The sequence below is a fragment of the Orbicella franksi genome, chromosome 12 (genome assembly GCF_964199315.1).
Source record: "Orbicella franksi chromosome 12, jaOrbFran1.1, whole genome shotgun sequence".
Taxonomy (NCBI): domain Eukaryota; kingdom Metazoa; phylum Cnidaria; class Anthozoa; order Scleractinia; family Merulinidae; genus Orbicella; species Orbicella franksi.
This window is the reverse complement of record NC_138156.1, coordinates 6,360,879-6,383,318: the sequence shown is the minus strand read 5'-3', so window position 1 is coordinate 6,383,318 and position 22,440 is coordinate 6,360,879. Positions and strand designations below refer to the sequence as shown.

The 22,440-nt window shown below is 38.8% G+C and overlaps 3 protein-coding genes across 3 annotated transcripts; 1 reads left to right on the top strand and 2 right to left on the bottom strand.

Annotated features, from left to right (window-relative positions):
- Positions 1-592: 592 nt before the first annotated feature.
- On the bottom strand, positions 593-8,379 carry LOC145463070 (solute carrier organic anion transporter family member 4A1-like). Its single transcript, XM_081446787.1, has 10 exons — positions 8,092-8,379; positions 5,378-5,559; positions 5,034-5,291; positions 4,292-4,533; positions 3,640-3,907; positions 2,931-3,084; positions 2,559-2,700; positions 2,250-2,431; positions 1,768-1,899; positions 593-1,047 (listed from the first exon to the last, which is right to left on the bottom strand). Exons 1-10 carry the CDS (start codon positions 8,304-8,306, stop codon positions 795-797), a joined length of 2,028 nt encoding a protein of 675 aa, XP_081302913.1. The 5' UTR covers positions 8,307-8,379; the 3' UTR covers positions 593-794.
- A 767-nt stretch (positions 8,380-9,146) lies between these two features.
- Positions 9,147-16,855, bottom strand: LOC145463083 (solute carrier organic anion transporter family member 4A1-like). The gene is made up of 10 exons (XM_081446799.1): positions 16,653-16,855; positions 14,947-15,128; positions 14,600-14,857; positions 13,841-14,094; positions 12,830-13,097; positions 12,184-12,327; positions 11,921-12,051; positions 11,633-11,814; positions 10,312-10,443; positions 9,147-9,585 (listed from the first exon to the last, which is right to left on the bottom strand). Exons 1-10 carry the CDS (start codon positions 16,838-16,840, stop codon positions 9,330-9,332), a joined length of 1,995 nt encoding a protein of 664 aa, XP_081302925.1. The 5' UTR covers positions 16,841-16,855; the 3' UTR covers positions 9,147-9,329.
- Positions 16,856-17,227: 372 nt separating this feature from the next.
- On the top strand, positions 17,228-22,318 carry LOC145463076 (endoplasmic reticulum resident protein 29-like). The gene is made up of 4 exons (XM_081446791.1): positions 17,228-17,496; positions 19,957-20,095; positions 21,056-21,229; positions 21,708-22,318. The coding sequence occupies exons 1-4, from the start codon at positions 17,308-17,310 to the stop codon at positions 22,034-22,036; spliced, it is 831 nt and encodes a 276-aa protein (XP_081302917.1). The 5' UTR covers positions 17,228-17,307; the 3' UTR covers positions 22,037-22,318.
- The last annotated feature ends 122 nt before the right edge of the window (positions 22,319-22,440 follow it).

The window sequence follows — 22,440 nt, the reverse complement described above, 5'->3', positions numbered from 1 at the left end:
TGTACCGCAAATATATTCATTGGTGTGACCGTATCATCATAAGCACTCTATCCCTGCAGTTTTAGAATAACGTTGAATCTTTTCGCTGCCAGTTATGAAATCAACAAATACATCTTTCTTCGTAAAGCGTTTTATTTAGAATAGCACAAGTATCTAGACAATGCCCTTTAACTAATTTTGATATAACTAATCACTTTTTACTCTTATCATATACATCATAAAAGGAAGTGTTTTAGAGTAAAGTGACTGAGTGTAAAGTGACACATATATTGCAGAAAAAAGTTTCAACCATACCAGAGATGGTGAACTATATCATGTACAGGGGGATCCACAATTTTATGTTTTCAATGAGTAGATCTTTACAAGGAAATTTTCAACTTCAATTTCAACTCCCATCTTATTTTGCTCTTACATTTTGAAATTACAACATTAGCATAAAAAAGAAAAAAAGATACATATATAAATGGTATATAGTTTGTGCACGGAGGCTAATAGAATCGCAAGGTTATCGAGTTAGCCTCCATCCCGTTTGAGTGAACATAAAAAAACATAGGAGTAGAAGGACGGATCACTAAAGGAATTTGGTGCAAAATGTTCGTCAAAATCGCCCGAGATTTGAACCACACAGTGACGTCACAAGCTTGAGATTTTTAAATTTAATGAAAACTTTAAAAAAAAAAAAATTTGACTGTGAGCTTAAAATTACTTAGTGGGTGACGAGGTGCGGTCATGTTTCATTACCTAACTTGAACGCACGTTTTTTTTGGGGGGGGGGACGGGGGGGGCGTTTTACTTCACATCGCTGTCTCCTGGTTATAGAGCAATGTTTTTCCACTAGCTTCAGTGAGGGCTTCTCTAGCTTCTTCTTCTCTTTCTCTTTCGTTTTTAACATCTTTCATCTTCTCTTTGGTTTGAAATCGTCGGCAAAAGAACCACGACAGAAAGAAACATACCATGGTGATGAATTTACATGTGGCAAAAACTCCCACCAGCACTTGCGCCAGTCCATCATGGTCGTACTCCAGACAATAGCCTTTTCTACCGCATCTGTAATGAAAGCTCATTCTTTCACAGACATCCTTAGCATTGTCAAACAACAGGGGCGCGTTGCATCACGGCTCTAAGAATTGCTACCCCGTTTGAAGTTTATTTATATAAAATTACGGTACATCTAGACAAACACTGTCATAGTAAGGAACTAATAAAATGAACCAGCTTCCCAGGAACTTCAGCCACGCAGATGTGGCAGATGCCCTTTTGACCAAAAAGTTTCCGCGAGGAGGCTAGGGGGGTGGGGGGAGGGAGTTAGATCACTATCCTTAAAATGTGCCACCTTAACCTCTTTACGCCAGTTCTATATATATAAAGTCCTTGGAAGATTGTCGTAAAGCTAACTTTAACATTCATTATCCATTATTATCCAAAACCAACCTATAGTTACTCTGAAGTACATTTAATTTACGGCGGTTTTCACTTGAGTGTCGAAAAGTAATTGGTCTTGAATAAATACGCTTCACGATTGGCTAACAAAACTCGGGTCACTTCTTCATGCAATCAGAAGTAAAACCAAAGCCAAGCGTGACTCGCTCGCACTCGTTTTCCGGCGCTTCGCGTCTGCTACACATATTTACTTCGAGTTTTGATTGGTTCGTTGGATTGTCTGTGACCTTTGTGATTTGCCAGAGTGGTTACTTTGGTTGTGGCTAAATTTTACGACACTCAATTGAAAGCTGCTCTAAAGCAAAATCACAAATAAAGCGCAGTTACTTTGTGTTCCAAAGTATGCATGTCTCGTCCAGTAAGACGCCAAACACGATTGGTCCTGGAATGGCCCCCAGAATCCTGACAAGATCCATCTGGATTCCTAACCCGTACGCCCGCTGACTGGGTGGGACACTCCTGAAATTTAAAGAAATGTTAAATGTTGAATATTTATAGTGGTCGATGTGCTTAGCTACAACTTGCTAGTTTTCAGGCATGCCACTTAAACGGAAATAAACAAATATTGTAAATAAACATAACAGACTAAAAAATCCCAACTGGCAGGAGGCAGTCCTCTTGACGAGAAAATGGTGTAATAAAATCTGGTAAAGATCAATGCTAATTAAGATCAGATCGATATCAACAAAACACCCTCACGGTTATGGTTTCTTTTGTATAAACTGTAAAACTGATGAATTAATAATACGTTTAAACAAGAGATTATCAAGGTGAAAGTTTGCTGAACAATGCTAGTGTGCTTTACAAACCGTAAGGTCACTATTGTCGCTGGAGTGTCATTCAGAAACATCAAAAACGGAAATAAAGCAAGAAGGGTTAAAAAGAGTACGAAGTTGAGCCCGCAGTCAACATCGCATGTGCCTTTCTTCGCTTCCCCTGTTGTTTTGCCAGTTTTAGTGACGCAGGCGCAGTTGGAGTAGGAAAAGGAACCCTGAAAGGAAATGACACAGAAAAGGATTACAAGATAACAACGAGCTCAACATAATACAGTAAAATAAAAATACAGTAAACATATACAGCGACATTGCACGCCACAACGATGACTTGACATTTCGTACCTTGTTCGTTTTGTTCCCCTCACTACAACCAGCATGACAGGGCGAAAAATAGGTCAGCGGTCCACCGCACACAGGAGCATAATTTACACCAGTACAGTTACAGGCCTCGTTACATGGTGAAGAGAGCTGGACTGGACCCGAGCTATACGAAATTTAAGGTAATATATAATTCATGACTCGTTCTTGTTACACATGAACAGTAGTTGCCCTAACTGAAGGATGGAAGGATGGAAGGAAGGAAGGAAGGATGGAAGGAAGGAAGGAGGGAAGGAAGGAAGGAAGGAAGGAAGGAAGGGAGAGGGGGAGGGAGGGAAGGAGGGAGGGAGGGAGGGAGGAGGGAGGAGGGAGGAGATAAGAAAAAAAGCCTCTTACCTGTTCAGATATAGTCTATTCACACCAGCAATATTTGGAGTGTCGCATTTGATGTACAGGACACACGCACACATAAATCCAAATACAGCGACAATAAAACACATCCTGGCAGAATTAGTCAGGTTTAGTTTTAGACGTTTGGTGATATACGCCCCTGGAAAAAGAAATTATTTAGCTGTAAGTAATCTTTCTCGCGCGGTTGCTCAATAGTAGGTCTTTTAGCTGTTTTGAGTTTCTTGGGGAAAAGCCAGTGAACCATGGCAGAAAGTAAACTGCATTTATTCCATGGAATTCGGGTCCTCGACGATAGATCGTCTGAAGGTTTGAACGCCGATAAACCATCAAATGAACTACTCGGCCCAAGGGAAACAGTAAATCATGTTTCCTGAGAATCTCAATGTCTCCCTAGAGATTCGAGTGAAAGAAATTAACTGGATATTCGAGGTTAGGTACCAGTTACCAAGAGATAAGTCCAACGTGAAAATCAATAGATCTCATTTCAAAACAGCCGTTGTTGGCCGGCCACCATTCAAGGGCAACGGTGCACTGTTGAGCTCTGACGTCATAGAGTTGGCAATGTCTATTGCCACCCTGGTGAATACATAGGCGGCAACCGTCTGATTGTTACGTGACCTCAAAGTAGCCGATGAGAGCACCTGCTATTGTGGCAGAAGTTCCAGCTACTTTGGATATTGTGTTTATTTCTCACCTATCAAGTTGCCTAAGAATCCACAAGGTACAGCTATCACGCCAAACAAAAGAGCTGCTTTGCCAGGTGGCAGATAAAACTGCGTTTGCATGATTTTTGGCAGAAACGCAGTTGCAGCTGTAAAAGTAAAATTCTCCAAGCAGACACCAAGTGTGATGAATACGAAAGGAAGGCGTGAAAACAAGAGTTTTGTTGCTTTGGGAAGATCTTTCAACTTGGTGTAGCTTGCTTTTTCTCTTCCTTCTTCTGTTACTTCGTCTTTTTTTGTCTAGGAGAGAGTACCAGACATTTCTTATTTGAGAGATCTGCTAAGTGCCATGTCTAAACATGTTCAATCCTGCTCTAATTTAACTTTAAACCAGCAAACCAAACCCTTCACAAAGTCAAATAAAATTCGACAAACCCTTGTTGAAAGATGGTTGGTATTGGAAAGTTCACTCACGGAATGGGAGCTGGGAGCGGGGACGAGGAGTAGGGGTTGGGTGGGGATGGTTTACTGAGAGACGCCAAAGCGCAAAACGGAATCATTACCTAACGTTAACTTGGTTGCCAAGGAAAACGATTAGGTTATGTTCACTTTACTTGTCACGCATTTTTTATCTTTCAAGGAAGAAAATAAAACTACATCATACACTCTAAAGAAGCAACCTACCACTTTGGCTGCAGTTTCACCTACGCCGAGTTCGATTTCCCATTGTTTCTTGGTCAGCGGAAACTCTTTCGGGAATCCTAACAGCCAAACACTCCAAAATACGCAGATCGCACCAAATATGGCAAACCCTAGCCACCAGTTCCCCACCCACCGTGTATCCTGCATTGTTAACGAGGTCTGGACACCAAGTTCCACAAACATTGAAAGAAAGCTTGTGAGCAACACAAATCCAACAGCGGAACCTGAAATGAAATGAAAAGAAAATACACGAATAAAGAAAAAAATCGAACTGTTACAAACATCAATGTTTTTTTTATTCTGTGATTAATAGCAATTTCAGTGACAAATACAACAAAAATATAGTCCCAGGGATTCGGCGGGCATTTGAAAATCTGAGTAACAGAACGTAGACCACATACATGTATACGTAGCCATTGTATATACGTTAAGTAAACACTCATCGCACTCATCACATATCGATTGATTCTTTCATATATTGATTGATTCTCTCATGGACAACTACTTGCTGATAGAGCAGAAATTCTTCTTCCAGCCTGGGCACTTTGGTGACTCTTAGAAACTCTTATAAACCCCAGTTGAACTAGTAATATAATATTTAGAATAATGACTATATATGTACTGTTGACTGCATATAGTTTTAATCGCACGACTTGTTCAGTTGAAGACAGAAAAGTCATTATACAACTAGAAAGGGTTAAATCGAGTCACCATGACAACTAACCAGTAATTCCACAGGCCATAAGTATACCCACGTACATGGGTGACACCTTAGCGCTGACGTTTTCATCCATATATGGAATTCCCAAAGCGATCATAGGAGTGCAACCGGCGCCTGCTACAACCATTCCCAGAATGAACAGCGCGTAGTAAAGAGTATTTCCACTGGCGGCTTCTTCGTTGCAATCACTTTTCCCGCCAAAATCAGTGCGATTTGCCGCGCAAAGTCCCGAGTCACTCACAATGGCATTCGTGAGGGCACCTTATTGGTGTAGAACAAGACATAAATACGCCGTTAGTATTTTTTTTAATTCTTTTTCTTTTGATGAACGCTTAGGACGGACATACCTGCTTCGTAAGGAGGCGAGACAAAATGTGGCAGGATGAAAATAAAGAAACCGATGCCCATTGTGAACAGACCCCAGGCACAGAACACTGGCTTCTTTCGTGAGCCTCCGATATAGCTTATCAGCGGAGTTAAGATCATGGCTGCTACGTCATAACTGCTGGTCACCATTCCCATCATGTAACTGTAAAATTTAGTTTTGAATATTATGGTCAGCGGTTATCACTAAGTTAACAAATTTTCATGCGTCCGTCCTGTTATTGATCATTAATTTCGTCATAACATTGTCAAAGTAGCTATGGATCGCCGAGTGGATCCGCAGGTTATCTTCACAATGTTATGACGTCTTTTTTTTTCACGATATCAAATTGTCAAATTGTCCGCTCTCAATCGTTGACGCATCGCATAAATTATGAATGCATGCGTCTGTCCGCTTATTGACAATGAAAATTAGCCAATGAGAGCGCGAGAATTTCTGCAGTTATCGTAAAACATTGTAATTTGTGTCTATAGTGAACACTATGGAAACCATTCCCTGTGTTTCTATCGACATTTGTTTATTTATTTATTTATTTCATGCGCAACAAGTTACAACAAACTGCTTAAACTATACTACGTATAAAATAATACTATAATACTTATACTATTAACAATACGGTAATAAAACGACTTGAAGAAATACGGAACTACTTACAATACGATATTACTAACATGACGATACTTATAATACTGAGAACAATACTAATACTACGATACAATACAATTACTTACAAATTGATAAATTTGCGTGACCAAAATAGATAGTAACAATATTTGTATTTTTGCACAGCTAGCCTCCAATTTTTAATTGTTTAAAACTTGAAGTTGGACCATTTTTTAGTAAAAGAAAATAGTTTATTTGTCGTAATCGCGATGTATTTCCCTAATTCAATTTTTTCATTAACGAACGTTACGAAATCTGTGAACTGAGGTCTTTTTTCATCTTGTATTGCGATAATGTAAAGAACTTCTTTACATTAATGATATTTTCCAATTATGATCAGGTCATTCAGGGTTAAACCGGGCGATGTGCGTTTAAAACACCATAGATAATTTCGGTTTGCTCCATAGCAATGTTCCCTCTACATGTAGCATTGTACCACTTTTTTGTAAATTTATTCCAAAAGGTTTTAGCAGTTGGAAATTCTACAAATTAATGGAGTGGGGTCTGATCAATGTCATGGCAATAAGGACAATCAGGTTGTTGCTTCTTCTTCTTCATCTTGTACAAAATTTTATTTGTTACAGGATATTATGAGCTATTTTATATTTATTTTACCTCGTTTGTGACACGAAAAGGAAGTGAATAGATTTTTTGTCTTTCTTGAAAGATAAAGCATAAAAGGCACAATAGTTTTTCAACGCCGACTTTTTTCCAACCAGAGGAAAAAAAAAACAAACGACTTGTTTACTCGAATACCCTGACAGCGGCTTGTAATTGAGCTTAATCCGTCCACACTACGCCAGAGAATTTGAAAACGCAGCTATTTTCTTCAGTTATAAAGTCTAACGTCCACACTAATCCGTCACGGTAACAGAACTTTTCGAAAACGCTCTTCAAACCGGAGGAATTTGAAAACACGTACCGGCCTTTCGTTTTCATGTGGACGGAAAACATTTTGAAAACAGAGTTTTTCGAAAACGATGGCGTCACGGTAATGATGAGATTTCCCTGCGACTTTGAGTATCTCCGGCGTAGTGTAGACGAATAAGGTTTGATGCGTTTTCAGAGAGAAGTGTCTGTTTTCAAATTCCTCCAGCGTAGTGCGGATAAGCGTTCATCGTAATACAGTGACGCACGCTCATCACTTCGTCTCGAGGGAGACATTTATCCATGCCATTAGCAATACTAAAAAAATAATTGATTCATGCTTTTAGCTGCGCATCATCGAATTATCAATTACACAGCTGAGTATGAATAAAAGACAACATTCAATGTCTATTTTTCTTTTTCAAATTTTGTTTTTTATTATTTTTGTAAGATTGAACTGAAAGAACTCTTGCTAAAAGAAGTTGATTCCAACATGCACAGTTGTTTTATGACGCAAATATTAGACGCAAAAACAATGGAAGAGCAAACAATTGAGTAGTTGTCAAGTTCATAAATTTAAATTTTTTAAAACAGTGTATATTATGTTGTTACAGAAAGCACTTGCCTACAGTACCTTTTTCCTCCATATTTTCAAGTGAGAATTTCCAATGAAAAAATCCTCAGAAAGTTTCTCTTGAAAACGATTTTTTCAATAAAATCTTTGGCAGCACTTATCGGTCGAATGTGTTGGTTCTGTTTCTCGTTTACTAGTAGTTGCCAAATCATCCATGCAGAAAACGTTTTACCTCCGCTTTATATCACAACGTAGGCACGCACGGTTATATTATTATATTAGAATCAAAAGTCAGTCCGATCGACCACTTCAAATGATTTTCAAGAGTCATGATCATCAGTCACGAGGGATTTACAGACTTTACAGATACTTTTTAATATTGTATTATGGTTATTAATTTTATTACTGCACATAAAACTTGCAGATCTTTTTGTCTTCTTTTTTTAGCGCTAAACAAAACTTAACAAACGTAAGATTCACTGCTTTGTCACGTACAACCACTTCATGAACATGTATATAGCAGGCAGGTAAACAAAACGTAATCGGCTTCAAAATTAAAAGCACGCACTCACCTGGAGTAACCAAACCGCTTCTCTATAGTGCTGATGGACCCTGGATATACTCCATTAACAACGATACTCTGAGTGAAGAAATACTGACTCAAGAAGAATAAGAACCATTTTGGAGTGTTGAGGAACTGCAGCCATGTCGGACGAAATCTCAGCCAGCCGAATGACAACTGTTTATCTTCAGTCATTCTTATGTCTGATGGATTACGTAATAGCATGGATAGTAAAGAGACCGTTTTACAGTTGTCTGCTCGGTGACCTAGCCTTTGAATGGCAGCGAGGCTGGAGGTGACCTTGCTTCGATACAGACCTCTCTGCTTTTGTCATGTAAATACATCTAGTTAACATTAGAACAACTTGGTTTACACAACAAAAGCAGTGAGGTCTGTATCGTGGTCTCTAAATCTTAACGTACCGCGGAAACTGCATTCACTTATAGCTTTCAAATGGCGTAATTAACTTAGACATCTTTGGAGATGTAATAGAGAAAAAAAAAAAAGTTTTCATTGAACAAAGTATTACATTTTCCTGAGAAATAGATCATTTTATTACGTTTTAACTATGGAATACCACACTATAAAATTTTATATGTCAACTCTCTATACTTCAACCTCTGTTTGAACCATTAAAAACGCAAGGTCCTGTTAACTCTGTCAGTTCTACTTTGCACGGGCGTTTTTCCAATTGAATAAATAGACCCCCTGTTTCCATATATGATATACGATTTAAAAGCTATTGATCTTTGTATCCCCAAAATCGGATCAACAACCACCAAAAAAGTGATAGTTTTGACAAACAATGGTTTGAAAAGAGAGAATGAAAAAGTCCAAAAAAGTCCAAATCCTTTGGTATATTAGGCAAACTCCTAGACGATACCTGATTTTACACCTCTCATTGGAGACACATATATATATTGCAGAAAAAAGTTTCAACCACACCAGAGATGGTGAACTATATCATGTATGGGGGGATCCACAATTTTATGCTTTCAATGAGTAGATCTTTACAAGAAATTTACGGGAAATTTTGGTGCAAATTTTTCGTCAAAATCGGCCCAGATTTGAACCACACAGTGACGCCACAAGCATATAAGCTTGAGGGTTTTAAACTTAATGAAAACATCATTGACAAAAAACTAATTTGAGACCATGAGCTCAAATTACTTGGTGGGTGACGCGGTGCGGTCATATTTCATTTCCTAACTTAAAGGCACGGGGTTTTGTTTTTTGGTTTTTTTTTATTCACATCGCTGTCTCCTGGTTATAGATTAATATTTTTCCACTAGCTTCAGTGAGGGCTTCTCTAGCTTCCTCTTCTTCTCCTTCTTTTTTATTGTTAACATCTTTCATCTTTTCTTTGGCTTGAAGTCGAAGGCAAAAGAACCACGACAGAAAGAAACATACCATGGTGATGAATTTACATGAGGCAAAAACTCCCACCATCACTTGCGCCAGTCCATCATGGTCGTACTCCAGACAATGACCTTTTCTACCGCACCTGTAATTAAAAACCATTCCTTAACAACCAATTTTAAGGGTTGTCACGCAACAGGGACACATCACTGTTGCATCCTGCTCTAAGAATTGCTACCCTGGTTGAAAAGCATTTATATAAATTACGGTACCTCCAGACGAACACTTTCATAGTAAGGTACTAATAATATGAACCAGCTGCCCAGGAACTTCAGCCACGCAGATATGGCAGATGCTCTTTACAAGGCTAAAACGTTTCCGCGTATTAGGCTAGAGGGAAGGGGGGGGGGGCGTACTATCCTTAAAAGGAACTGTGACACCTTAAGCTCTTTACGCCAGCTCTACATGTGAATGCTTGGCAGATTGTCGTAAAGCTAACTTTTATATTTATTATCCATTAATGAGAAGACGATGTTTAGTGACAACCAACCTATAGTTACTCTGACGAACATTTAGAGCAGTTTTTTAGAAAAAGTAATTGGTTTTGAATCACTACGCTTCACGATTGGCTGAAAACAGCTCGCGCTACTTTTTCATCTAGCCAAAGGCAATCGTGACTCGCTCACACAGTTTTCCCGCGCTTCGCGTCGGCTTCACGTATTTACTTCGAGTTTTGATTGGTCAACATTGGTTTAATGAATTATCTGTGTCCTTAGTGATTTGCCAGAGTAATTACTGTGGTTGTAGTTTATTTTTACGATACTCAATTGAAAACTGCTCCAGAGCAAATTCACAAATAAAGCGTAATTACTTTGTGTTCCAAAGTATGCATGTCTTGTCCAGTAAGGCGCCAAACGCGATAGGCCCTGGAATGGCCCCCAGAATCCTGACAAGATCCATCTGGATTCCTAACGCATAGGACCGTTGACTGGGTGGGACACTCCTGAAGAAAATAGTTAGGTCCGGCTCAAATGCCGTACTTCACATGAGCCGAACCCAATTCAACCAATTAGGCTCAAGTGAAGCTCGGCGTTTGACCCGGGCCTTAATCTCGCTATTCAACCTTTTTGTGCCTCAATTTGAAATTGTTAAAAAAAAAACGCAAGTTGTGCGATTGCTCGTCCTATTTATTTCTAAATAATTAACTGGGCATCAAACCCTGGGTTTTTTCCTACAATTTTTATTAAAGGGGCGATGGCACGGTGTGTTTATTTTCGTTACTTTATATGAGCTCGTACGTTTGAATTGGCAAACCAACAAGGAATCAGTTTCTAAGCATTATAAATTACATTATAAATGGTATTGTATTGTATTGTATTGTATTGTATTGTATTGTATTGTATTGTATTGTATTGTATTGTATTGTATTGTATTGTATTGTATTGTATTGTAAGTAGTTGAAGTATTAGTATCGTAAGTTAAAGAAGTAATTGTATTGTTTTGTACAGTAAGTTATGCAAATTGTAGTATTGTAAGTAGCATCTGTAATTGCATCGTATTAAGTAGTGTAAGTAGTGTAAGTAGTTGTATTACTGTTGTAAATAGTTATTACTGCTGTAATTAGTAGCTGTATTACTGTTGTAAATTGGGTAAGTAGACGTTCCAGTGTTGCAAGTAGTGTGAATCACAATTGAAGTAAAAAAAAATTATAAATGACACTAGTACTTTCATAGAAATTTAAAAATGCCAGCCAGAGAGTTTTCGAATTTGCCGAATGCAATCTGTTTTAATTCTTCGAATTGGAATTTAAAGTGTTGGTTTTTGTGGAAGTACGAAGACCGAAGAACGCGGAGAAAAGCCTTCGGAGCAAGGCGAGAACCATCAACAAATTTAACCCACGTGTGACACCGCGCCGGAATCGAACTCGCGCCACATTGGTGGGAGGCGAGCGCTCTCATCACTGTGCCATACCCGCTAGCCATAACCTAAAACTAAAGAGAAAATGGTGCAATAAAATCCGGTAAAGATCTATGCTTATTAAGATCAGATCGATATCGTGAAACACCCTCACGGTTATGGCTTCTTTTGTTTAAACTGTAAAATTGATGAATTAATAATGAGTTTGAACAAGAGATTATCCACGTGAAAGTTAGTTGAACGTTTGCTAAACAATGCTACTGTGATATACAAACCGTAGGGTCACTATGGTCGCTGGAGTGTCATTTAGAAACGTCAAAAACGGAAGTAAAGCAAGAATGGTCAAAAAGAGTGCGAAGTTGAGCCCGCAGTCAACAGTGCATGTGCCTTTCTTCGCTTCTCTTGATGTTTTTCCCGTTTCAGTGACGCAGGCGCAGTTGGAGTAAGAAAAGGAGCCCTGAAAGGAAACAGCACAGAAAAGGATTACAAGATAACAACGAGGTCAACAAAATACCACGAACAAATACAGCGATATTGCACGCCATAACGATGACTTGAAATACCTTGTTCGTTTCGTTCCCCTCACTACAGCCAGCATGACAGGGCGAAAAATAGGTCAGCGGTCCACCGCACACAGGAACATAACTTACTCCAGTACAGTTACAGGCCTGGTTACATGGTGAAGAGAGCAGGACTGGACCCGAGCTGTATGAAATTTAAGGTAATACTTTATTCGTGACTTAAATTAAACACATATCGTTCTTCTTGCACATGGACAGCATTTGTCCAAGTGAAGGATGGAAGGAAGGAGGGAAAGAACGAAAACAGGATGGAATGAAGGAATTAGGGTAGAGTGAAGGAGGCAACGAAGCAAGGAAAGATAAGTCCATAAGTCCCAATAGAGCAACAATAAAACACATCCTGGCGGAATTAGTCAGGTTTAGTTTTAGGCGTTTGTTGATATATGCCCCTGGAAACAGAAATCACAGTACTTAGTTGTAAGTAGCCATTCTCCTGTGCTTGCTCAATAGAGAGCCATTTAGTTGTTTTGAGGTTCTGGAAGAAGAGCCAGTGAACCGTAGCAGAAACAAAAAGTGCATCTTTTTCTACGGAATTTAAATCCTCGATGGTAGATCGTCTGAAGGTTTAAGCACTTGACTACTCGGCCCGAGAGAATCAGTAAACTTTGTTTCCTGAGAATTTCATTTTCCTGAGTTTCGAGTCAAAGAAATTAATTGGATACTCGAGATACCAGTTATCAAGAATTAAGTCCAACATATAGACATCACTATATATGATTTGAAAACAGACTGTTACGCTCTGACGTCAGAGAGTTGGTGATGTTGCCACTCTCGCGACTATATAGGCGGCAAACCGTCTCATTATCATGTGACCTCAAGGTAGCCAATAAGAGCACTTGCTGTTGGGGCAGAAGTTCCAGCTATTTTGGAAACTGTCTTTTTATTTCTCACCTATCAAGTTGCCAAAGAATCCACAAGGTACAGCTATCACGCCAAACAAAAGAGCTGCTTTGCCAGGTGGCAGATAAAACTGCGTTTGCATGATTTTTGGCAAGAACGCTGTTGCAGCTGTGAAAAAAAAATTCTCCAAGCAGACACCAAGTGTGATGAATACGAAAGGAAGGCGTGAAAACACCAGCTTTGTTGCTTTGGGAAGATCTTTCAACTTGGTGTAGCTTGCTTTTTCTCTTCTTTTCTCTGCTACTTCGTCTTTTTTGATCTAGAGGAGAATACCAGACATTTCTTATTTGAGCCTTTGATCTCCAGCAAGAAGATCTACTGGTTATGCAGTGCTTTCGAGGGTATACTATGGAGCAACTCACGAGTCACTTGTACTTTCTCGGTAGATACACGAGCTTTTAGGAGAGTGTGTATGCCGAGAAAATAAAAATAAAATAGATTATATTTGCCTTATGCCAGCTCTGTTTTGTAAAGGGCTACCTTTTGCCAGAACAGTCTGTAATGAGTACATGTATGTATACCCAATGAAGTCACGGTGAGAGTGGCCCGGTCATTCTACTGCTTTTTCATCCCTACCGTGCGAAAACAGTTTAATCAACGCATGCGTGGTAGACACAAAACTTTAAATTGATACAGGGCGCTTATGCAGGACGGGATGCGTATTTTGATTTTTTTTCAGTTGTGATCTGCTAAGTGCCTAACTCTAAACCAACATCACAACTCCTTCTCAACTCAAAAGTCGAAAAAAACGCACTGATGTTGGAAGATGGTTTGTATTTGAAAGTTCACCTCTCGGAATATGGGAGAGGGGAGCGGAGACAGGGTGCGGGGGTGGGGTGGGGGCGATTTATTGAGAGGCGTCAGAACACTCCTAACGCTAACTTGGTTGTCAAGGAAAACAATTACGTTTTGTTCATTTCACTTATCATGCACTTTTTTGGGTTATTTTTCAAGGAAGAAAAAAACTTTCACTGCATCTGACACTCTAAATAAGTAACCTACCACTCTGGCTGAAAGTTTATCTTCGCCGAGTGTCTCGCCGAGTTCGATTTCGCGCTGTTTCTTGGTCGGCGGAAACTCCTTCGGGAATCCTAACAGCCAAATGCTCCAAAACACGCAGATCGCACCAAATATGGCAAACCCTAGCCACCAGTTCCCCACCCACCGTGTATCTTGCATTGTTAACGAGGTCTGGACACCAAGTTCCACAAACATTGACAGAAAGCTTGAGAGCAATACGAATCCAACAGCGGCACCTGAAATGATATGAAAAGAAAATACACGCAAAAAGAAACAAATCGCGCCGTTACAAACATCAATGTTTCTTCTATGATTAATAGTTATTTCAGCGACAAAGACAGCAAGAATAAAATCCCAGGGGTTCGACGGACGTTTGAAAACAGTACGCAGATCACATAAATGTAGTTATTGTGTATACTTTTAGACAACACACATCGTGTTCGACTGCATATCGATTGATTCTCTCATATATTGATTGGTTCCGTGTCGTGGACAACTATTTGCTGATAGAGAAGAAATTCTTCTTCCAGCCTCAGCACCTTAGCTTGGTGACTCTTAGAGACTCTTGGAAACCCCAGTTGAATTAGTCATATAATATTTAGAATAATGACTATATATGTAATTGTTTTATAAGTATCGTTTTAATATAATCGTACGATTTGTTCAGTTGAAGACGCGCTGAAGACAGAAAAGTCATTATGCATTAACAAAGGCTTCAATTGAGTCACTATGACAACTAACCAGCAATTCCACAGGCCAAAAATATACCCACGTACATAGGCGACACTTTGGCGCTGACGTTTTCGTCCATATATGGAACGCCCAAAGCGATCATAGGAGTGCAACCGGCGCCTGCTACAACCATTCCCAGAATGAACAGCGCGTAGTAAAGAGTATTACCGCCGGTGGTTTCTTCTTTGCAATCACTTTTCCCGCCAAAATCAGTGCGATTTGCGACGCAAAGTCCTGAGTCACTCACAATGGCATTCGTGAAGACACCTTATTGGTGAAGAGGAAGAAGACATACACACGCCTTTAGTATTTTCTAGAATTCTTTTTCTTTTGGTGACCACTTCAAATGGACATACCTGCTTCGTAAGGTGGAGAGACAAAGTGAGGCAGGATGAAAATAAAGAAACCAACACCCATTGTGCACACACCCCAAGAACAGAACACTGGCTTCTTTCGTGAGCCTCCGATGTAGCTTATCAGCGGAGTTAAGATCATGGCTGCTACGTCGTAACTGCTGGTCACCATTCCCATCATGTAACTGTAGTCAAGTATAGTTTTCAACATAATGGTCAGCAATCATTGCTAAGCTTTGTATTTTGTCTATAGTGAGTACTATGGAAAATATTCTCCTTGTTTCCCCTCCTTTCGCGCGCATGTCGCCCCCAGGATTTCACGCGGCCATTTTTCCCTCGCGGTTTATTTGCGGGGTGCTTTCCATTATCCCAAACCGACCGGTAAGAGAATCAGTGAGAATACCCGAAGAAAATGGGACGACGTTTTCCGATTAAACCGGACCAACCAAAAGCAATGGCTCTTGCCACTTTTTATTCCTTTTCCGAATTCCCTAATTAGGGCAAAGAACCGGTTTGTAAAAAATGGAACGGCCAATTTCGGTCGGAATATTCCAACCGAAATAAGCTGACCACCTCCAGAGGTGATCCTGAATATTCCGGTCAGAAGAAACCGAAACGGACGTTTCCATTTGAATTCCGACCGAAATTTCCAGAATCTTTGGCATAATGGAAAGCACCCACGGTCTCGCTCGACGGACTAAGCGAAAGAGGGACTACTCGTAGTCTACGCGGGGGACATTTTTCCATTAGCAATGTCGGAAAACAACTCGGATTCATGCTTTTAGCTGTGCATCATCGAGTTATCATGCTCTTGTGAAATCTGGAAAGCGCTCACTGAAAAAGCTAGAGTTGCTCTCTGCTGCCCTCTTGCGTGCATCAGTACTCGATGAATGAACAAGTTGTTAATTTTACGTTTGATGTGTGCGCTTTTAAGTTGTTATTAATATTTTGTTACAAAAAGAGTGGTATACATGTAAGTATCCTGTTTCTGCAGTCGCAAGCTCCATGGTTACAATCTTCTTAAACGGGCTGTTTTACTACAAAACAGCAGAAAAGCAACACAGCTGAATGAACACTTTTTGTAAAGTTGAATTGAAAAAACTCTTGCTAAAAGAAATTATGAATAGGTTCCACACTGATGTTCATACGGAAATATCAGACGCAAAAAACAATAAAAGAGTTAGCGGCTGAATAGTTGTCAAGTCCATAAATTTAAATTGTTTAAAATACAGTGTGCATAGCTGTTATTACAGAAAGCAACCGCCTAAAGTACTGTTTTCCTTTGTAATTTACACCATGCAAGTCAGAATTTACCATGAAGAAATCCTTAGAGAATTTATCTTGAAAAAGATTTTTGACCCTGTGTGTTAATTTTGTTTCTCGTTTAATAGCAATTATTCATTAACAAATCATCTATGCGGAAAATGCGGAAAATGTTTTGCCTCCGCTCTGTAACGTAGGCGCGCACTGTTGTGATTAGAATCAAAAGTAAGTGACTTTCATGAGTCATAATCAGTCATGAGAGAGATTTCAGACTTTACAGGTACCGTTTATTATTGTAATATTATTATTGCATACAGCTTACAGATCGTTTTGCCCTCTTTTTCCAGCGCTAATCAAAACTAAACAAGCGTAAGATTTACTGCCTTGTTACGTACAAGGGCGTACAACTACCTCATGAACAACGTAGAGCACGTTCTGGGACTAACCTGGAGAAACCAAACCGCTTCTCTAGAGTGCTGATGGAACCTGGATATACTCCATTAACAACGATACTCTGAGTGAAGAAATACTGACTCAAGAAGAACAAGAACCATTTTGGAGTGTTGAGGAACTGTAGCCATGGTGGACGAAATCTCAGCCAGCCGAATGACAATTGTTTTATATCTTCAGTCATTCTTATGTTGCTGGATTGCGTAATTCCAGAACACTTCAGTAATCAAATGTTTCGGCGATTTCAGTCAAGCGAGCGTTTTGTCCAATATTACCATTTCATCGGGCTACTTCATTTCGTAGAAAATAGGTCAACGGTCAAGAAGAAAGGTATCATTCATCGTCGTTTAGGTCACGATGCTGTAGTCACGCAACGATCTGTGCGTGACACCTCATCTTCGCCTCCATAATTCCACAAATAAGAATGTCTCGACAGCGCTAGCTTTTATAGCAATACATTCCGAAAAAGTTAAGAATTTTTTTCCACCTTTCTCACTGTTAAAGAGGACAACTTCCTAGGGATCTGCTTGACTTTTCACTTTTATAGTAGTTTGTTCATTTCATTCGTGACGCGTGACATGACATTCGGCAATCAAGCTGTATGATAGTTACACCACGTACGTGCCGCTGCATCATTTTGTCCGCTGACTAATGCGCCTGAATACTCAATACATTCGTGCTTCGTGCAGGAGACTGTCCAGTGGAGTAACAGAGGAGGCAATCGCCACAATGGCCTTTACTGGGTTGATTTCAGCGATCGTATTAGCGATTTTCGCTATCCTCAAAGTGGAAGGAACAGCTAGGGGAGCGGTGCCTCTGGATACTCTAACTTTCGACAAGGTATTTCTTAAAATGGTTGTTCCACTTCCTTGATATCGATTTAAGACTTGTTCTTCAATGGAGCGTAGATCTTATGAGATCAGGCATGCACAAATGACCCAACTGATCAGGTTTGCAAATCTTTGCCTTCAAATCTGCAATATCAAAATAAAACTTCACCATATAAACGAAGAAAAGAATCACAGTTTTACAATTGTTCATGTGTACTGTAGTTTGGCCACGTGCTGAGCGCCGGTTACACTGTAAATGATAACAACGTGCTTCCCTCTGATTGGTTAACTTTGACATCTGCAGGAAATTATTTCTATCAACCTTTTACGTTGCTGAAAAGCAATCAGAACGTAGCCTATTGTGCTTTAATTACATGTACTTTATTTTATGGAAATTTGAAAATTTTGAAAACAAATTTGCTGTTTCAAAGCTTTCATTTTGAAGACCGTGGATCTGAAAATTATCAGCTGTTAGATAAGCTTGAACTTGACTAATTTACATATTTTGCAAATTTAAGTGGCTTAGTAGTTACAAAATAATTTTATCTGCAATTTGGATCTCAGATCTCAGTAAGATTGAAACTGAAAATTTCAGTTTCAATCTTACTGAGATTATTTCTGATTATTATGATCGAAAATAATGTAATGCACCATGTACACCAAACAGTGCTGAAGTATAATCCTTGCAAACTCAGTTCACTACAATATTTCTGTTATCATGCAAGTAACAGAAAATGCTACATACTAATGTAAACCAATCTCAGTAGACATCTCTGTGATAAAGAATGAACTGTGCGTGCAAAGAGCATTTTTTTCCGAAGTCTGACAATGTTTAGAAACATCAGGTTATAGCAAGGGACAGGGTATATTCAAGTATGTTCATTTATAATGGAGGGTCATTATAACACCCCTTCATAACACCCTTTTATAACAAATTTGGGCCAAATGACCAAAATCTTGCCATAGTTATATCTTGCTTTGGCTGATAATTATTTCATAGGATAAAGTGACATAGATTTCACAATACACAAGCCTTGGGAAGCATAGATTTATGTCATAAGCTGTGGTCAGAAAATTTACTGTCTTTTTCAATAGATTATTGACCTACCTATAGTGTGAGGTCCATGTTGGGAAGATATTGCTCATGTTCTTTTTTTTTTTGCAAATGGCAGCTCAGTCCAAAAAACTTGTTAGGAAAGAACTTGACCAATATTAATTCCTCTCTACAGAACAAGCTAGATCAATTAAGTATGTTATGATGGCTGTTTTAAAACTCTGATGATAAATTAATGCTCCCCAATGATCCATTCTTGACAAATGTAATACACACTTGTGCGAAAGTTTAGCATTTATTTTCATTTTGTTGGTCGCTTTCTGCCAAATTATGCAAAGCCAAAAAGAGTTCTACTTAACAACAAATTGTTTTCTTTTGTGCGATATTTGAAAAGGCATTTTACGGGAACTAATACTATTCATAAGTGGTGCTCTTAGTGGTCCTTGTTGCAAAATCCAGATCACTCAGGGAACCAATCAGAAGTCTCCTTTTCATCTTGGACCAGTTTTCCATGTAATAAATAGTGTTAAACATTTGATTGATTGATTTCAAGATTGATCGATTGATTGATCGATCGATCGCTTGATTGATTGATTGATTGATTGATTGAAATTAAAATGTCAGTAGCAGTAGTAAAAAAAAACCAACCAACAATCAAACAAACAAACAAAAAATATGTTATCTATTAAATCACATTCTTTTCCCACTTTTTCTTTTTATTTTATTCACTTTTTTTTCTAACTCTCTATTTTTCTATAATAGTAATAAAAGTAATAATGATAATAAATCATTTGTAACTATTGATAGACTAGCCTGCGTAGACTAGCATAGCTATTCGTGGGCCAGTCCAACTGTGAAATGTAGATTTTATCTAGAAATAAAATGATGATGATGATTGACTGACTGACTGACTGACTGACTGATTGATTGATTGATTGATTGATTGATTGATTGATTGATTGATTGATTGATTGATTTGCTAAAAGACTTCTGCAAAAATATAAAATTATTGTTTTGATGTTGTAATAACATGTTCAAGGCAAAGACTGACTTTAACAAGGCAACATAGGAATCACTCATAATATTATGTCACCTTGATACAGTCACTCTTTTAAAACAATGGTTTTGTTATGTTGGGTTCTATTACACAGCAGCCCTCAAAGCTGTGACCATTTTGGTCCCCATGACAAACGATAAAACAATTGGCGAATAAATTTTAGAAACAGGTGAAACCTTGAGCTTGGAGTGCTGTAAAGGGTTCCTTTCCCGGTTCAAAATGTCAGGGTTAGCATTCCGCTGTAATGCAATAAACTACTTAATGTTTGGAAGGAAGTCAAGCTCACTCAGTTAAATCAATTTATGAACATAGTATGAAAAAGTAAATTTTATTTCTTATTTAACTTTCCTTCGAGGCAGGTCATTGGCAAACACAAAGCAGTGCTTGTTAAGTTTGACAAACAGTATGCATATGGAGAAAAAGAGGATGAATTCAAAAAGTTTGCCGAGAAATCCTCATCACAGCCTGATCTTCTGGTGGCAGAGGTTGGAGTGTCAGGTACTCAAACCAACCACAAATTCAACTATTCATTTTTCATTAATTTTCAATGGTATTTTCTCTTTTAAATAAATGTTTCTTCTCCTGTAGGATCATTCTACTGGTCATCATTTTCATCATACATTAACAGTTTCTGTTCTCAGAATTATATCCTAATTTGTGACACATATGTAGTGTGAGTTACCAATGTAAGATAATTTTAAATAAATGGCTGGATGCTGTTGTTCCAGTTTTGTGAAGTCAACTGGATTTTAGTGTTATGATATGAACTGAATGTTGTTTTGAGGGCAGCACATTGGTTAAAGAGTTGGGTGGCCTGTTATGTTGTTTTCCTTTTAGAATTTAAAGGAGCAAATATATTTTTTTGTTATGGACAGAAAAATGAGGACCCCAATTGGAAAGAGCTTCTGACCTTTTTACCTGTAAGAATGTTACTGACAATCTCTGCAGCAGTGTTCCAGGTGGAACAAACTTTAGGTGCAAAGTAAATTCATCATTTACCTCCCCAAGTAGAAGTTACAGGCCACCACTACTTTTTTATAATTATAATTATTTTAGGAGAAAAGTAATTTGGGCGAAATAGTTCTGATGTTCCAAGTAAAACGTTGCTTAACATTTCTTACTAAGTTATTTGGTAAGTTTTTCCAGGCCAGTTGGAAATTCCATACTTTGCAGCACAGTGGTCTGGGTTTCTTATGATTGTACCCACGCAGAATGGGTACTGGTGATTTGTTAGGACAACCAGACAGAATGCTGGAGTATGAATTCTGTTGAGTAGTATTTTCATTGGTACTTAGAGATTAGACTCAAGGAAATCTTTACACTTATTTTGGAGTTCCCCCCCCCCCCCCTCCCCCACACTCCCCTCCAAACTCCACCTGAACAAAGACCGATTCCACATTTCGGTTTTTGAGAGGGAAAAGGGAGTTGACTTTAAAGAGTATTTTCATTATTCTGCAGAATATGGCGAAAAAGAAAACGACGACTTGAGGGAGCGTTATAATATCAACAAGGAAGATTTCCCGGTCTACAAGCTCTTCAAACAAAACGAGGACACTCCGATTGATTTCACGGGGGACATCAAGGCCGACGAACTCTCTAAATTTGTGAAAACAAATTCGCGACTTTGGATAGGTATGGATACTGTTTGAAAAACAAGAAGTAAAAGTCGAGTAATTGAATAGGGAACCAAATGTTCTACTTTAGTATGCAATGCCGTTCTCTTGTTGGCTATACGCTACTCACTACCTATTCTGTTGTAGATAGTGAGCAGCGCAGTAGTGTGCTCTTGCACACAAAATAGCGGTCGCTTATTTTGCGCTTTCAAAGTGTCTGTAAAGAAGATTTAGATGTTGGTTTGAACGACCCAGAGTAGATTTACACTAAATCAGTTAGGTTGTTCGCTCTAGATATCTGTGTGTGATAGAAATTTCGAGGTCATAATCAAATTGTTTAATATACAATATTGAATGTTAAATATTCCGCTGTGTACATATAAAAAAACAACTTGCTATTTACAGTGCAGTTTTCTTCAAGTTTATTTTAAGCTGTGACTTTGGGAGTCGGAATCTGAAAGCAAGAGTTCACATTTGATATCTTTGTCTCTGTCTAGGTTTGCCAAATTGCATTGAGAAGTTTGACAAACTGGCCGAGGAGCTTTTGGCAAGCGACACTTCAGGATACGCTGACATCATTCAGAAAGCTGAAAAGGTCTTGGAAGAAAGCACAGACGACAAGGAGAAGGCAACTGGCGACATCTACGTGAAAATCATGAAGAAGATTAAAGAGAAAGGGGTCGATTACGTCGATAGTGAAGTTGCCCGTGTTCAAAAACTCTTAAAGGATAAAATCACCGACAAGAAGAAAGATCAATTCAAGAAACGCTTAGATATTTTAACTTCTTTTCAGCATAGTAAACCGAGTGCAAAAGAAGAATTGTAAGCATCTTGCTTCGAGTGATTAACATTCCTTATATTGTACGTTTTAATTTTTGTAATGGCTACTGCATCGCTTTGCTTCATGGTTTCTCTTTGCAGCTGGCGTTTTTCATCAAAAGGTTTGCACGGTAGTTGGTCAACAGAATTTTCAATAATATCAAGTCCACGCGATAATTATCGGACGATTGTTGTCTTTTTTTTTCAATGGTCAAATTCTAGCTTTTCTTCAGTGTTAGAAAACGTTCCAGAAGCAGGTATGATGAGATTAATAAACAAATGACAGTGATGCGGTGTAAGTTAATCTATAGCTTTGGAGAACAGACGTCAAGCGGGACAGTTAAAGCATTCATCTATCCTGAAGACATTATTTCCCGGCGCTTCCATTTCTTTTCCGCCCAAGAGAACCGT

Coding starts and splice junctions, on each gene's coding strand:
- LOC145463070 (XM_081446787.1), bottom strand. CDS start 8,306: ATGCTATTACGTAATCCATCAGACATAAGAATGACTGAAGATAAACAG. Junction 3,085..3,639: donor ATTCTTAGGCAACTTGATAG/GTGAGAAATAAA, acceptor TTCTTTTTCCAG/GGGCGTATATCACCAAACGT. Junction 2,432..2,558: donor AGGGGAACAAAACGAACAAG/GTACGAAATGTC, acceptor ATTTCCTTTCAG/GGTTCCTTTTCCTACTCCAA.
- LOC145463076 (XM_081446791.1), top strand. CDS start 17,308: ATGCGCCTGAATACTCAATACATTCGTGCTTCGTGCAGGAGACTGTCC. Junction 20,096..21,055: donor GGCAGAGGTTGGAGTGTCAG/GTACTCAAACCA, acceptor ATTATTCTGCAG/AATATGGCGAAAAAGAAAAC. Junction 21,230..21,707: donor AAATTCGCGACTTTGGATAG/GTATGGATACTG, acceptor GTCTCTGTCTAG/GTTTGCCAAATTGCATTGAG.
- LOC145463083 (XM_081446799.1), bottom strand. CDS start 16,840: ATGACTGAAGATATAAAACAATTGTCATTCGGCTGGCTGAGATTTCGT. Junction 12,328..12,829: donor ATTCTTTGGCAACTTGATAG/GTGAGAAATAAA, acceptor TTCTGTTTCCAG/GGGCATATATCAACAAACGC. Junction 9,586..10,311: donor TGCATACTTTGGAACACAAA/GTAATTACGCTT, acceptor TTTTAATTACAG/GTGCGGTAGAAAAGGTCATT.